Below are 17,202 nucleotides of genomic sequence, written 5' to 3' on the forward strand. Positions count from 1 at the left end.
AAGATGGAGTGTAATCTCATCAGCTGTAAACTACTCCATCATAACTGTCCATGTGCACACTCCTACTCCATACTAAATTGAGACATAAGCTACTCACACTTTTGTTACAAGGCACTGAGAAAGGGAGATGGATGAAAGCATCTAGGCATGCAGTTACCATGAGGAACTGACATATTGGATATTTTCCATCCTACTATACACTAAGCCCAAGTGGTAGCTTCCACACAGCCTAACAATGTGCTTTAAGACCAGTTATTCCTTTTGTGACCATTATAACCTAGAAACTTGAACTTTTAAAGAGCCTTCAGAGTTTTTGACCCAAGAGTTACGGGGCAGAAGTAGCACTGACTAAAGACCTGGGTGTAGGTAGACTGTGAAGTCTTGTGACCACAATCACAGTATTGGGTCTGGCTGGGATAGAGTTAACTTTCTTCCTAGCAGCCCATATGGTGCTGTGTTTTGGATTTGTGGCTAGAACTGTTGATAACACACCAATGCTTTGGCTGTTGCTGAACGGTGCTTGTGCAGTGTCGAGGCTTTCTCTTTTTCCCCCACTCTGGCCCAATATTTAAACATATGCTATCCAACTTGGCAGGATTAAAAGCACCTACTCTTCCTGGTAAAAATATGCCTTGCAGAGACAGTTTATCAGAAACAAAATGGAGAACTAAAATCTTTGACATACTTTTGTATTAAGGGCAGAAAAACTGTTCAGAAGACTCTACCTCAGTTATAAAGTCAATATGTATACACAGCTATGCGTCTGAACGCTAGCGGCAGTGTCAAGATTTTAAAGAAACCTCTGTTACCTGACATTGTTGTAGTCTTGGCATGCAAGAGAGGAAGTTGTGAGCTCAGTGGAATCCACCAGATTTACGAAGGCTTTGGGAACCTACAGTAATAAAGTAAAAATTAATCACATTATATTTGCAATTAAAGATCAGCAAGTAGCAATAATGGTAAATAATGTCTACAGCTTCAGATGTGTTACCTCTGGCTTGGGATTCTGCCTGCATAAAATCAATGATCTAAGTCTCTTCCAATTCTGTCCTGAACCCTACTCCTATGCCTGCCATCTAGAATAATGTTAATCATCATTTATGAAATACTTGTGACCATGACTTCTTGACTGAAACCCAGCAATTAATTTTACATAACTGAAGTGGCCACCAGCCAACTCAATTGAATTCAAATGAACTAGGAGCTACCATTTTTGTGGCAACGTACCAATGCAAAGCTGGGGATGAAATGTTCTGTATAATAGTATAAGCACTCGTGCATCCTGCCTCACCTTTCCCCCAAGCAGAAAGCAGGTTTCCATTTATATAATGATATTTCACTTTTACAAGTGCACATAAACAGATTCTGTAAATAATAGTGGAGAGACTCGAAAGAGAATGTGTGGGTGGAACTTCACCCATGCACAACATTTGTTGAAGACAGTCTGAGAAAAACAAGTCATTGTGGCCTGATGCAATTGAACTATAGCAGGTTTAGAATCCTCTTTAGGCCTTCAATCCAACAAAACAAAATTCTTGGAAGATGCTACTGAAATACCTCAGATAAACAGTTAATAGTCTGCTTTAGTAGCGATATATCTGCATCTAGTCTACTATTCATTAGTAGACTAAGACACAGTGCAGAGCATTTTCCAGAAACTATCCTAGGTAAGCTGATAATTCTTAGCTCAGCAAGCTACAAAACCTTTAGAAATGCTGAGATCTTAAAACGAACACACAGTAGGAAAAAAGATCCATTATACATATTTTTAATGGGTATTTTCCCTGGTCTGTAAAAGTCATTACCAGTGAGTTAGCAGCCTGTACACTGCATAGGTAGCTCCACACACCCAGTATGGAGCCTTGTTACACATGTTACACAAACAGCCTTGTTAAAACATGAATGACTTTCAGACCTAGGCAGATGTACTCCATTTTTCATAGAAATCACTTAAGAAATCTAAGGCTGAGTGGTACATCAGTTTTTGTTGCAAAACAAAGCAGTTACCCATCCGTCCTCTCTGCATGCATTTGCTTTTTAAAAGTAGGAATAAACCACTTAGTGACAAGGAATTGACCCAGTGTATTGAAGTCAATGAGACTGGTGTTCTAAATCACTTGAACAGTGGTACAAGCCCTAGTCCAGTAAGGGAGACTGGAAAAATCAGCGAAGGATTCAGGTATTCAGGGTTGATGAATAAATCTTACCTTTTTATACAAAAAATCCAAGACAGGTCTAAGTTTTTCCAGGTTGTGCAATACGCAGTTCTTCTGTAAATGAGATGAGAAATGTCATCAAAACTAGTAGAAAAAACAAAGTTATCAATTTGCCAAAAGTCACAAACCCTGTGTGTTGAGCTGTGTACTGAAGGGTTATTAATGACCACTGTACACTGGATTCAGCCTTAGCCAGCAGGAAAAAGCATGGAACTAGTCTAACTGCCTATATATATATATATGGGGTTTTTTTTTTAATATGTTAAGTTGTCAAAGACAGGGATGGGGAAGAAAAGTATCTTTAAACTTGAAGGTGGAAAAATTGTTCTACTAAGGCATCTCAGACTTGGGATCATAAATTAGGTACAGATGTTTATAAAGCAAAACACATTGTGTGCCAGGAGCTTACATCACTGGATGTAGTCATTCCAATATCCCAGAACTAGCTACTCCTTTGGTTCACTATGGTTCACTTGTGAAGTGTCTTAACCACCTGCCTTGACTGCTAAACTACCTCGTGAAAAGCTTACCAGTTGAGTGGAGGCACAGAAAGAACATTGGTTTTCAGCACTAAAAAAAACTGTGATCAGTTTCCAGTCATTTTGGAAGTCCATCATCTGGGAGAAAAAAAAAAATAAAATTGAAGGAATAAGATGATAAGAGACCTATTTTCTGTTTTCCTTTCTCACACAAGATTTGCTATGGCTTTAAATCAGCAAGACCAAGTAGTAGTAGTCCATGGCCCAAACCTGGCCATCCTGATCACTTCTATTAGACAGGACATCCAAGCTTCTCCCTAGAGGAGACAGCAAACCGATGTTTAGGCAGCAAATGCTGCAATTAAAGCTGAACACACACGCTCAGGATAGGGCCCGAAATTGCTGTTGCCATTGGAGGGTCTATTGGAGAAGATGGGCACGCAAAGCTTAACGCAGAGCTTGATGCTGCTTCTTTCCATCACAGTTACAGCTTGCTGACAGGGTTAATGTTCCTGAACTGCTGAGAAAGGGTCACACTAGCAGAGTGAAGACTGGAGCAAAAATCTGAGAGCTAAAGCTCTGATCAGTTGTGGAATGTTTATTAGGCAGTTCTTGCCAATCCTGAAGAGCATTGGTTAGAACCACTCAGTTCCACAAAAATGTATGCTAAATCCATGTCCAAACAGTCTAACGGGCTCCCTGTAGAGCAAAGAGGCAACAGCAGAATCACCTTGGCAATTACATTTTCCTGTTATGTCAAGACCATTTTACAAAATAACACGCCTCAGGGTTAAGAATAAAAGAAAAATGAAGGCATAAAACTCCAGGATGGGATTTACAAACCACTTGGCCATGAGTGACAATTCAAGCTCTCACCAGCATCAACGACCAAGATCAGCCAAAGCATATCTAGGTCTTTACTGTCCTTTTTAAAAATATGATCCTAAAAGACCTAGAGGAAACTGAAGAGACAAATACTGAGAATTTTTATTTTGGTGTTCTTCTCAGAAACACTGGCACAGTTATGGAGTGTAGCTAGCAGAGGTCTCACATCTTTAGCCAACGGAAAACAAATATATTGGCTTCCCTACCAAGCTCTTCAGCCACTCTAACAAATCTAAATCATGTGGGATATTTTCAATAACAAAACTCAGTACTTGAAAGGTACAGAATTGATTCTTATTTACAACAGAAAAACCAGAGTCCGTTAACCTCAAGAAATGGCATTTTCTGTTTTGAAGAGAGTTTTGAGTGCTGTTTAAAGTATTTAATCAGATTTCTCCATTTTTCTGCTTCAACACCAAGCTCTCCAGGTTGTCCTGTGCTTTAAACAAACCTGATTCTCTTTCATGAGCTTCACTATTTCTTCAGCTTGATGCAGGAGGTCTCTGAAAAGCAGAAAGGAAAAGAGGAACTATGAAGGCATCAGTAAGGGTAAAGCTTTGGCTGATTTTTGCCATTAAATCAAATGACAGTTGAGGCTTTGGGTGGGATTAATCTTTCCTCTCCTAAATGTGTTAAGATTAGAAACTTGTCTGTGCTACACAGAGAGCCTGGGGTGATTAGCTCATATTTAGGCATCTCATTTTCAGACATGTGCACTTAGATGAAAACAGCGGACACAGCATGGTAGGCACACCTCTAATTCTATTTGAGCCAAAAAATTTGTTTTGCAGCTATAAAGAGGGAGTTCTGATGTTAAGTCAGGTAATCCAGACCCCAAAGCACACAGTGGGCTTTGTTCCTCCTGCTTCTGAGAGGTGACAATTGAACCACAGTGACAGGCTCTGTCCCTGTAGTGTCTGTGCAGCCTCTGCCTGTATTAAATACATTCTGTGTCCAGTGGAATGCTCCAGTGTCAAAGGCTTCCATCCTCCACCTTGTCAGCTGTAAATCAACTGCCCAGCCAAAACCCTTCAGACTTACATGGCTTGACTGTCTGGTGTCACTCCCTTTGTGCCAGGCAGAGGAGATTGGTGTAGGACCGAGGGATTAAAACTGCTAATGAGAGCTGAATGACATACACAGGTTAGGTGATTTCTGCATACAAGGGACTGCTACTCTGCCTTTTCACTATAAACACAACAAAATTAGAACAGCCAGAAAATGTAAAGTCTGAGAATCTCTTAGCAAGCATGAGAAGTATGCCTGAGCCCCGCTGCTGCTGTTCTCGCTGGTTTTGCTCCTCACTTTTTTAAGTGGAGGTTTGACGTCCAAGTTTGCCTCCAGACTCAGGTCAGAAACTTTCATCCCCAACTCTCATGTCAGCCACAAGTAGTGTAGGCAAATTTAAATACAAGCAGCTGTAGAAATGAAGCTACAGGGAAGGGCTACCCAGAGACAGCCTCCTGAAGCACTGAGGAGTTGCCAGGTTTTAAACCCTGTCACAGGGAAATGGAGGTGACATTAAGACACTAGAAAAAAGATTTGGAGGGGAGGACCCTGGAGCTATCCACTACTCAACTCAGCGTTTCAGTGGACCTGAAGGTTTGACTTGCAACACTCTTCAATCAAGCCTTCAGGAACAGCTGGAACCAGATGATGATGAATTCATGGATGTGGTGCGTCTATGGCAGCCTCAGTGTAAATCCTGAACAGGTGGCAGTGGAAACAGTACTGGACAGGCAAATCCACCCAAGATTTTACTGGGCTAGCATGGGCAGCAAGCACACACCAGCAGGGACTGTGGTGTGAGTAGTAGTAGCAGCCCCAAAATCCCTTTTGGGTGTGTAAGACTCTTGCAGCAATCTGCAGCACCTCTTCTTTACTGCTATTTGACTACTCAGACAGTTTCTTTAAATCCAGCACAGACAACCTGGCCTGGCTGTACCCATGTTGCCAGAGTACCCCATCCCTCAGGCTTCCCTTACAACCCTGCAGTGTGCTTGTGCTTCCCCTGCTCTGCAGCCCCGCAAAGCCCTGGAGCTCCTGCCAGCATGCTCTTCAATCAATTTGCTCAAGTTTCAGTGTGACAGCAAGACGCACCTGCTAAAGTTTCCACGCTTACTTCAAGGAGGCTCTTTCCTGTGCTATAGAAAAGGAAGAGAAAACAGGAAGTTGCTGTTATTACGTTTCTCAAAGAAAAATTATATTACAGCACAGCCTCAATTTCTTATTAGCTATGCTACAGCTCAGAACATGCATTCATGGCAGCTGCTGAAATGCAGAATGGGGCCTTTCTTTCTTCAAAACCATCATGTCATCAGTTACTGCTGAGTAAGAACACAGTCTCTAGATATCAATTTTTCGTGTCTGCATACACTCTGCATGTTGCAGTAATTTTGCTTACGCATACGTACAAATAACACAGAGGCCTATCTCCGTGCAGCCACATACAAGTGGACGCAGGTGTTTGTGCAAACATTTTAAAAAATTAGCCTTTTAAAGTTTGTCTGTACAGGGCCAAATCCTCATCTGGAATTCTATGACTCAAAAGAGCTACACAGACTCGCATCTACACGGTTTAGCCATAGGTTCACTCATTGATTTAGATCTGCTAAGGGGGCATGAAAGAATAAAATGGGGTAAAGTCTTATCTGTGGAGCACTGGGAATCGTTCAAGCAGAGGACAGGGTATCAGGACTTCTGGGTTCTTTCTTTGTTTTGATAAATCCCTGCTTCCTGGTCTCTAACTAGTGGATGAAGACATTTACTACCTTGGATTCATCATGTAGTAATGATCCTTAATCAAGGTTATTGTAACCCTAAGGTAGTTCTACATCTTGCATAAATACAAAGAATGTCTGTTAGCTAAGGGTTCGGAAGGATCCAATGTCTCAAAATCCTTTGTATTTTACATAGGCTTTCCTTTCCCCTATAGAAAAACTAAAAATTGCTTGGGCCCAATTCCTTCACTGTAATACCGTATAAATTAGTATCATGACACTTATCAATGCCAACAATTCATTGTTACCTTTGGAGTAAATCTTCATGATGTACAACTGGTCCTGCTGTCTGTGAACAAGCAAGCAATATGAATAGCATTAAGTAAAGGGTAAACTAGCTCTAGATATGCTGTCCCCCTACTGTATTCCACTCCTGTTATAGATAGCACTGTTTTCTACATATTTGTCTCCATTTTGTTGTAGTTACTCACAGATTTAAATTATTTTCCAGAGCTTCCTTACTACAGCATATTTCCATAGTCTAGTAATCTTTTCTTAGTTACTCCTGTCATTAATGAATGTATTACATATGGCTTAAAATAAAATTTGACTAGTTGAACGCAAATTCAGTCAAATGAAATGCTTTTCTAAACCAGACTTCTCTGGATCTACTCCTTTTCAACAAGGGATGTGACCTAAAGTCATTTAGATAATTTACATGGATGGCACTCAGCCAGTATGGTGTCTGTTAAAAAAAACCCTTAACATAAACAGAGGAACTTCATTGATTTTCATTTCTGAGGAGAACACAGTGACAGAGATGTTTGCTTTAGGAAAGTAGGCATTCCTTAACAGATCATTTATGTGTTTTTCTATGGCACCATCCACACATAATAAAGCCACTAGTACAAAAAAGACTTGCGCTAAAGGGACATGTATCTGATACATGTCTTTGCATTTAGGACAATTGTTTTCTTTCTATGAGGGAGATACAGACTCCAGGAGTGCTCATTTTCTAACAGAAAGCTTTCATCCCAAGGAAAAGTATGATGTCTTGATGAATATCACCTCAAATTTGAAAGTTGTTTTGTGATAAGGGAGCTTCTCCCCCATTTCTTCACAGTTGTAGCCCCTGCAATGGCTTTTGCCCAACGTGCATTTCTCAATACACTTCCTCAAATCTTGAGAATTGTGGTTAAATGCTTTTAACTGGGCCTCAAATCTATTTCAGATATTCATTTCCAACTATTAAGATAAGCAAAGATCATCCAAATCTGACTGTATTAGAACAGGCAGGAGAACTTTACCCAGTGATCTATACAACAGAAGTGTATCTTTATGCTTCTTCCAGAGCTTCTGCCTTCTAAATTGGAAACCAGTCTGTACAGAAAACACTTCAACAGGATGGAAAATCTGCTGCATTTCTTGATATTTTTTTTCTAACGATGATCACCAAAATTGTACATTTTCCAGTTTGGATTTTCTCAACTTCTTCTTCCAGTTATTTGATCTGTTATGCTCATTGTTAGAAAAATCCAAGCACTCTAATCAAGTATCACGGTTCAGTGCAAGAGCACAGTGATCACATTTCCTCCTGTACGAAGTCAGCTGGCTATTTTTAGACTCAGAGTATACTGGAACACTGAACAGCAGGTATTTCCAGTCATTTTTCACCAGAAGCCTTTGATGCTTGTGGAAAGATTCAAGCCCTGAACACACTAACTGGGACTCCAGACTACATCATCAGCTCACTTCATCGTCACAATGGAGGAAATGGGTCACGTTCAGCACACTTCCCGCTCGTACTTACTCTTTGCAAACTTCCTATTGCAGTGACTGTTTTAATGTCAGCTGGCCTCAGAGCATGAACTGCAGAAAAGTGAAAGGCTTCAAGTTAAAAAAGAGCAGTGACCTTGAAAGAAAATTAATTCACCAGTATACTAAACCATAAGAAAATCTATTAAAATGGAAGAAGCATATACTGATCGTTTTGACAGGCTGTTTAAAATCAGAGGATAGGAAACTTTAGTCAGGTGTTCAGTAAATACTTTGGGTGCTTAGATGTACTGAAATGCTCAACCATCAAGCAAGAAGAGATCACAAAACACTACTGTGAATTATTTGAGTAATAGCAGCATCCCCAATTAGCAACTGAATAAACTAAGATAAAAAAGTAATTATGAATAGAACAAAAAATGATAAAACAAAAAAAGGTGTTTGTAGAAGCTGCCTCCACCTCAGTCACATCCCACATATACACATCCCCTCAAAAAGCTGATTTATCCCCCAGACCATTCTCAAATAGTTTTGGGAGGGAAAGCCTCTGCAAGGATATCATCAAACACAAACCTGAAGATGAAGGGGTCTCAGGTAACATCACCTGGTCACATGAAAACTGGAAGCTTCTTAGAGCCTTTGACATAAACAAATAAATATAGTTGATTGATTAGCTCTAACAAGGAAATTTGTAGAAGGAGAGGTTCTATGGGCTCCCTTCTCACACAGTACCAAGCTCTTACTCATGTAACAACAATTTTAAAGAACAATTACACTTCTGCTAGAAATACATGGGAACACTGATCTGGACAGCTGCATTGTCAAATCCACTCATTCAAAACTTGTCAATTTTTGCTCAGTTTTCTTACTGATTGCCACAGAACCAGGCCTAAGCAAACAATGAAATGTGCTGATCACAACCTCTTACATCCATTGCTGCAAACAGTGGGTACTTAATCTGGAAAAGGTCATTAGGAGAGCTACTGCACATGCATCTTCACATGCCAGGAGGCACCTAATGGACACAAGCCACACCTCCAATATGCAATAGGAAAGGCAGAATGATCCAGTTCTGGGTCCTTGGCAACTGGAAAAATTCCCGGGTGATCACAGAAAGCACTAAAGAGGGGAAAAAAAAAGTTGCATTTGGGGCAAAGATATGAGTGATGTTATTCACTTGGCATGGGTACCTCAGCATGAGGTACTCGGATCAGTACCACCAGGAACATTATTTAGTGCTCTCCTACATCCTGACTGTAGGCATGGTCCAACATCTAGTACTTTAAGGAGACATTAAAGACAACCCCCCCGGGGGGGCTTGGCTAGGGCTTCCCTCATCACTATGACCTTGTTTGGCTAGCTGACCGTCACTGCTATGTAAAGGTGAAATCTATATTGTGTCAAGGGCCACCACAGTCCACACACAGCCCCTAGTCCCCAGTTGGAGGACTTCAATGGTACACACGCTTTGCACCGTTATAGCACAAGGAAGTGTTTAATCTTGTGTTTCTAAAGGAGTAACAGAGCATTTAAGAACAAGTACTAACCACAGCCGACTTACGTACAGGATATGCAACCTAATAAGAAATGTTGCTCAGAGAATCCTTTATTTCCTGATTAGGTACTGTAATCTTGCAGCTGCAATATCACATTGCTGAGTCATTTGCTTTGCATTTATTCTTTGCAGAATCAAACAGTTTGGAGCACCAAGCTATATTTTTCCTTCTGCCTGCCTCAGAGAAAGCAACAGCCAGGGAGGTGATGATAGGTATTGAAAAAAAGGAAAAAAAAAAGATAAGGCTGTACTCATACTTTACCTTTAGTTTCCCCTGTTCTTCCAGATGATCTGCATTACCTTAAAAACATTAAAAGAATTAATTGTGCTATTTTTTTTTTACCTTAGAAAGACAATTCAGAAGACTTAATGTACCTAAAAACAGAATCTTGAGGAGCAACCTTCCTCCTCTGCCTTACTCTCCAAAGATGAGGCTCATCCCAACAACCAAACTTATTATTTTCTTAGTTTTTGCTATAATAAAATAAGCTTTTACGTATTATAAGCAGGTGAGATCTGTTGAAATTAGTGGAATACAATGAAGTTATACACAAAGGTGATGGACTGTTTGTGGATCTCCTCAACCAACCTCATCTTCCACAGGCCTTTTCTACCTGTTTTCCTCTTCAGCACATTTCATATTCCACCGTAGTCTTATTCCGACAAAATTTAGAGTAATTTGAACACGTACAGGACGTGTACTCCTTGAAACTCCTTGAAAGGAGCAATTCACATTAATCTGCATCTTTCACAGTCAGAGAGCAACATCACACTTTTGTGAGTTTGCCATAGCGATATAGCAACAGCCGCAATTTCTTCTCTTAGTAGAGAGTGTTGACAGATGAAATAGCCTGTGGAGCCAGAAGTCAGGCCTGTAGCTATTTCAGTAAACATTATTCTCTTTCCTTGAGTATACACTTGGATTTTTACACATAGATTTTGATTTATCCTAAAATCTCTACACAGGTAGCCCCAAAGTCTGGGTCTGGATCCTCAGCTGAACTTTAAAGCATTTTCACAGCTGTCCCTGCTTGCCACACTGAAGCCATCAGCATCCAGCAAGTCTCATAATGGGTCTTGCTGTGCTTAGAATAATTGTCCTTTAACATCCAGGAGCTACTTCTGGAATATTTAGTCCTGCTGCATCCTTTTGCTTGTGCACTTTCCTTTCCACGTCAAAGACAGAGTAAATGCAGAGCTCAGCCCTGCAGGTGAGATACGCTTGGGCGTAGGGCAGCTGGCAGTCCTCACACTGCAAGGAGCTGACATGCCCAGCGTGAGCTGGGGACTCCTGGCAGCCCCTGTGGACATGGGACACCAGTGCACACAGAGGTCAGCACAGTGGCAGAAAGACACTACTTCTCCCCATGACCACCTCAGCCTGTCTCATGAGCCACACTGCATGATCATCTTCAATAACGGTCAGCAACTTCCATATGCTTAGGGGTTCAAATAGGGGGGTTTCTCCCCCATTTGAGTTTCAGCCATGAGCTATTTGCAAATTTATATTATTTTTACTGTACTTTGTAGAAAATGGAGACAGTTGTTCTCCGGCTGCTGTGTAACATTTTGTTTAAAATTTGTGCTTGTTCAACCCATGTTTTTAGATGATGCCTTACTCAGGAAAACAACTAGGACCCCAGCTCTACTGTTTAAGATACTGGAGGCACACACAATGAGGGACCCAACTGCATCACACAAATCTGTTGCAGAAACTAAATATCTTTGAGAACTTCAACACTAAATTTCAACTATACTTGAAAAAAGATTCACAGGTTATGCTGAGGGAGAAAGAGGGTCCAATCCCATTTTCCAAGATTGGGGGACTCAGGGGACCTAGGAACTATCGTTTGATATTTCAAATATTGAAGAATGACTGTACTGTGTGAGACTGCAGGTCCATCTAATCTGGGATTCTGCCTCTGATAACATCCAAATGAAGATTAGGAAAAGAATAAGGCAAATACAGTTACACTTCCATGCTCTATCCTCCAAACTATATGTGCTATTGGTATCCCTGAGCAAGAAATTACTAAATGTTGAAGAACTCCCAGAGACCTTTCTTCCATTAATTTTCTTATTTTCTATTTCACACTTTTGGTTTCGCCCTCAAGTCCTGTGGCAAAAGTGCTTCATTATTTAATTACATGTTGAAACAAAAAGTACTTTCTCATTTGTTAAAAACTTGTTTTGTTTCCTTGTTCTTGTAAAGAGTAGCCATTCCCGTTTCCACAAAATTTACTATTTTGCGTATATCCGTATGTCTTTATCATATATCCATCCATCCTTCTTCCAGGCTGAAGAGTCAGTCTATTTGATCTCATGTGGAAGTTGTTTCGTAAGTCTGAGCACTCTTCTCTTTTATCATCCTCCTAGGTTTTTCCACATCTTTTTGAGATGAAAAGTTTAGACAACTGTCAAAGGTGAGTGAACTGTGCACCTGTACACAGCAGCAGCAAAGTGTTTTCTATGCTGTTCTCTCCCTGGCTCCTGAAATTGTTTGTCTGTCTGACTGTTGCTCACACTCAGCTGATGTCTTCTGACAGCTCTGTTCTGTTACCAAGCAATAGCTAGAGTTCACCATAACATATGTATAGCTAGAGTAAGTTTTCCCCATACGTATTACTTACAAGTTTTCATTCTAAGCATCCTGAATAGTTCTGAATCAGCAAGCTTCTGAATATGTGGAGTGCCTACATCACAGCACAGATCAATACGAGTCTCTGCAGGTTCACTCTCCCCCCTTCTCACAGTTTGAAAATTTGCAATCAGTCCCCAGATTTTAACCAGGGGCCCACAAAGATGCTGTCACCCTTATACTGTGACAGTTAGCTTCCTTAGGAGCTTTTGCTCAAAAGATTTGTGGAAATCTAAATACATACCAGCTGAATAATTAATACATGGGCATATGCCCATTGTGATAAATTCTCTTGATCAATTCACAGGGAAACTCCCCTGTTATATCATATTTACACCAAGTCAGTTCACTCTGTTCTTTATGCTGCTATCAACAATTCGCCTAGTGCAGAAGACAACCTTACTGCTTTTGTACAACTGTCACTGCAGTTCCCCAGATCCTCCTAAAATGGAGCCCATTATGAAAACTGTTTTCATATTTGCCATCTTCCATTCCCAACACCAAGCCTGATTCAGGAAATAGTCTGCACCACAGTTAATAAAACGGACATATTCATATTTCTGTTTGGCTCACTCCCTTGGGTGGATATCATCTAATACTGGCAGTTCTTTTACTGTTTGTATTCAATTTGTTCAAGGATTTGACTGTTCCCTCACTTACTCTCTGTGCTGAAAGACTGAGTACAAACTTTTATGCAATGGACACCAAGAAAAAAATAAATTAATTTAGTTTTTCTGTTAGGCTTCATTTTTCTTTTATACATCAGTCATCCCTACAGACTCCCTGTTTCAGATGTATTTGAAAAAAGATTTATTAGTTTTTATTCATTCAACAATGATTCATTGTTTTCCCTCGGATTCATTTTTGGCCTGGCTGATTGAATTTTAACCTCTCCAGTTTTCTTAGTTTGCTTTGGATTTACGCTTGCCATATGATTTATTTTTTTTTTTAAAAACTCCTCCTGCTCCCAGTATTATAGCTACACTCTTACCCTACCATTTAATAGTTCTAGCTTGTATTTTTAATTTTCTCAACATCACCAAAAGAAAACACATTATTTTTCTGACAATTTTCCCAAAACTTGGGAAAAAAGATTCTACTCCTTCATCCCTTGCTTTTATAGCTAACTTATTGCAGCTAATAATTCTTACAGGCTGCTATCAATCAACATTTTTTTCCTGAATCAAATTTTCACAGGAACTGCAGTCATCATGCATCTTTTCCCCAAAATTAAAAAGCTCAGATGTGATGATTGTGATGATTTCTTCTGTTTATTTTAGCAATCAAAACCTCCTAACAGTTAGTTATTTACCAGAGCAGCTTATAATCCTCTGAAGATACTTACCCTCACAGCCTACTGGTAAGGTAAAAGCACTGTTACTATTTATCATTACTTTCTTACAGGCAGAGAGCGCTACAGCAGAGCCAATAAGCCCCAAACATACTCAGCATTTTTAGTCCTAGAGCAGCTACAAAACTGGCATCTGGCACCACATGTGGACTTCACAGACCCAGTATAAGGAACAAAGTCTCCCCGCTACCCTGAAATTTGAAGAAATCTGAGCAATGATGCCCTGAGTGCCAGGATGCTGCTTAACCCCTTCACACAATCTTCTATCACTGAAAAGATGATGATCATAGATATGAATTCAGAGAAAACCTTTGTCCCTTGCTTGAATTTCTGCACCATTTTGGGACAGATCACACTGTTAGTTTAATTATTTGATGATGTTTTTCCCATTAGAAAGCCTTAGTGCCTGCCAAAGATGCAGTTCATCCCCAGAACAGTGCAAACCAACGTATGTATCTTAAGCAAAAATGATTAAACATACCCAAAATTACATGCAAGATCACAGTTTTACTCACAGATTTTCTTCATCCTGCTTCTGAGACTCCTGCTATACACCCACCTTGCAACAACTAAAAATATAGGTTCCTAAGTACTGTGTAACTTGAATTTTCAAAGGGCCTTTCAACACTTACCTTCTGAGGAGAGCAACCAAAGGAACAACAGGCCTAACAATAGCTTCATGATAAATGCCTCTATGAATTGATAGTCCTGGAGTGCTGTCTGTTAGACATGAAGGCTGTGAATAAATTCTCTTCTTTTTTCTCCTTTATATTTTAACAAGTTTATAACTCAGCAGCCATAAAATTTATTAGCCTCTTTACCTTTGGAAAGCAAAGTGACAATGATATCTTATTTCAAAGACACTTGCAACCCCAGTTTATAAATTGCCCCATCCAAGGGTCAAAGGAATACAGAAGCAGCACGGCTTCTCTCACTTATTCAGAAATGGCCATGTTTCAGGGGGATTCTTGGTAAATATGAGAACCTAGATCAGGTGAGTCAGCCTCCAGCAGGGTCAAGGCTCTCCCAGGCAATACATAACACAATCATTTGACATTAGTCTGTCTCTACCAGGTAGGGAAGGAGCCTCTGTTCCTGAGGTAACAAGGGAAACCTAACCCTATGTAGCAGCCCGCATCCACCCAGAGAGAAAGGTTGTGCTCTTCCTCTTGTCTCCTTCCCTGCCTCTGCTCCTTCCTTGCCTTCAACCAGCTTCATGCTGTTCTTGTCTCTCTTCCACTAGCTCCATAACCAGCATCTCCTTCTCCAAGCTGATTTGACTCACTGAAACTCCAAAAACCTAAGTCTGACTGACTGTCAGAGGGGTGTGAAGAACGTCAGACACAGCACAGAAGAGCATAGGAGGGTCGTGATCCAAGGTGTAGGGCAGCAGAGCTCTGCCTTGTGCTGGGAAACCCTGTCCTAAAGTGAGACAACGTAAGTGATGTGTCACCTCTCCCATGTCACCTGAGACCATAAAGTTGCTTGATAGTGAGAGAAGCAGCAGAGAGGCGCTGAGGGAAGCAATGCAAATTTTGAGTGCCACCAGTCCTGACAGCAGGCATGCTAAAGACCATCTCTACAGCTTCACCCCATGGGATGTAAGCAGTTCTCCTTCTGGAGCATTTTCCTTCACTGGGCTATGCCTCACCAGTATTTACCAAGACAGAGCACTGGTGGACAAGCAGGATCAGTAACTCTACCATCTTTCTGCCCAGGTGTCCAAAACCCTCGCTACAACATTATCGCAGTAGCCTGGTCACTTCTGCAGATTCAAAGAGCACACAGAATGCCAGTTAGACTGTGATACCACACTCCTTGTAAAGACTCCTCTATGCCTCAACTACAGTGTCAGGATCAAACCTCTAAAGAGCAGCCTGCTGTCCTCACACAAAACACCAGAGTGCCCTCTGGTCTCTTCCGAGCCTATTGACACCCAGATAGAGCTCCTACATGAATAATGGGAGACTGCTTAAATAAATAGCTTTAAGTGTTTAAACAAGCCACTGACACACCCATCTCAGGCAGTCTAACCCACCCTTCAAAGGGCTGTTTATTTTGGCTTTCTGTTGTTTCATGGCTGAAATTTAACATTCTTTGAAGGAACATGTTGGAGGTAATTCTTATGCCCACTTCACTTTTAAAAATATAGGAATGTAATATTAATTCTGAACATAAACAATTATTGTTCAGAGTGACATGCAGGGAGGAATCTGCATAGACAGAGGAAAATGTTGCTCCACCCTCTGAGTCTCCAACCTCATCCCAGCACAAGAGGCTACTGGCCTCAGACACAGCAACATGTTCAAGTCTGAGAGGGGCAAGCTCATTCCACTTGGGGGTCTCACAACCTGAAACACAGCTTGACAGCCAGGCTCTTTTGACCAATAAGATAATGAAAAATTAGAAGCTAGCTTACTGTCAATGTAGCACATCAACTAGCAGCTTCCCTGACCGGGCTGAGCTGAACTGGAGCTCCCAGGCACATGGGCAGGATGAGGGAGGTCCCAGGTGAGGCTGGTTAGGACCATTATCACTGGTCAGTCAAGGTGGCATTGCACACTCTGAGAGTGGATGGGTGTTACCTCAGGTGGGTTTTGTCATTACATACAAGGGTTTATGGCTGCTTCACTCCACAACAGAAAGCTCTCATTATCAACCAGTCTGAGAAACAGACTTCTTAATGAACTGGAAATGCTTAAAATCCCAGAAAGTCTCTTCCTCATTGTACACCAAGCAAAACACAAAAAGGAAGAGAGCATGAATTCATACATCTGCCATAAACCACAGCTTCAAGAGTTTAGCCTTTAGACACTGTGACACGCTCCAGAAGGGAAACAGTGTTAACTGCAAGGCTTGCAAATCTTCCGTAAACACTCCTTCCCACCATCCAAGCATCAAAATAGCTCCTATATTGAATAGCAAATAGTAAGTAGCAGTAAAGATCAAAGAAGTTTGCAAAAGGGAGAAGACAGAATTTTCTTTTAGATGTAGAAGGTGTCAGAGACAAATTAAAGATTTTGCATTACTTCAAGGGCAAAACTAGATACAGCTACAGAAGGCATGGGGAGCTCCAGACCATGAGCCAACCCTCAGCTGATGGTATTTAGGAATACCATAGGGAACTGCAGCCATGTAGATAATTACCTAATAATCAACGTAGAACATCTTATGTCTTCCCTGAAGTGCCTGCTGCTCAAGTGGGACAAGGAAATAGCTGGATCTTGTAGCTAATCCTGTCTGAATTGTGTGAGTCTTCTTGTCACCTGCCCTGAGTGGAGAAGGCTCATAACACAATCGGTACAGAAGAACTTTATGTGGGAGTTGATGGTAGAAAGTAGAAGTTTTGTGCTTTGGTGCTTTCTCAAGCAAAGGACCCGTTTCCCATGTCTAGGCCCAACAGTGCAAAATGCTGCAAAACCAAAAGTTAGGTCCCAGTTACAGCTTTAAAGTAAGCAACACCCAAACAGATACTCAAACACATGAACTAAACCATATTAGCCAAACTTCTTGGCCCATTGCTACAGTTTTAGGTGGTTTATAATATATCTAGAGCTTTACCTCTTATACCTGGTATGGGAA

The 17,202-nt window shown here is 40.9% G+C and overlaps 1 protein-coding gene across 1 annotated transcript in view; it reads right to left on the reverse strand.

Moving 5' to 3' along the window:
* PLB1 (phospholipase B1) overlaps nt 1-14,301 on the reverse strand; it is an 81,902-nt gene extending 67,601 nt beyond the window's left edge. Inside the window, exons 1-11 of the mRNA XM_042789621.1 lie at nt 14,253-14,301; nt 9,894-9,931; nt 8,650-8,713; nt 8,111-8,169; nt 6,609-6,649; nt 5,681-5,724; nt 4,622-4,706; nt 4,032-4,083; nt 2,747-2,833; nt 2,208-2,270; nt 810-892 (exon numbers count right to left, since the gene is read on the reverse strand). Coding sequence (XP_042645555.1) covers nt 810-892; nt 2,208-2,270; nt 2,747-2,833; nt 4,032-4,083; nt 4,622-4,706; nt 5,681-5,724; nt 6,609-6,649; nt 8,111-8,169; nt 8,650-8,713; nt 9,894-9,931; nt 14,253-14,301 — 665 coding nt within the window. The remainder of the gene's footprint in view (nt 1-809; nt 893-2,207; nt 2,271-2,746; nt 2,834-4,031; nt 4,084-4,621; nt 4,707-5,680; nt 5,725-6,608; nt 6,650-8,110; nt 8,170-8,649; nt 8,714-9,893; nt 9,932-14,252) is intronic.
* Between the last annotated feature and the right edge of the window lie 2,901 nt (nt 14,302-17,202).

Source organism: Tyto alba, unplaced genomic scaffold (genome assembly GCF_018691265.1).
Source record: "Tyto alba isolate M040663 unplaced genomic scaffold, T.alba_DEE_v4.0 Super-Scaffold_16, whole genome shotgun sequence".
Classification (NCBI taxonomy): Eukaryota; Metazoa; Chordata; class Aves; order Strigiformes; family Tytonidae; genus Tyto; species Tyto alba.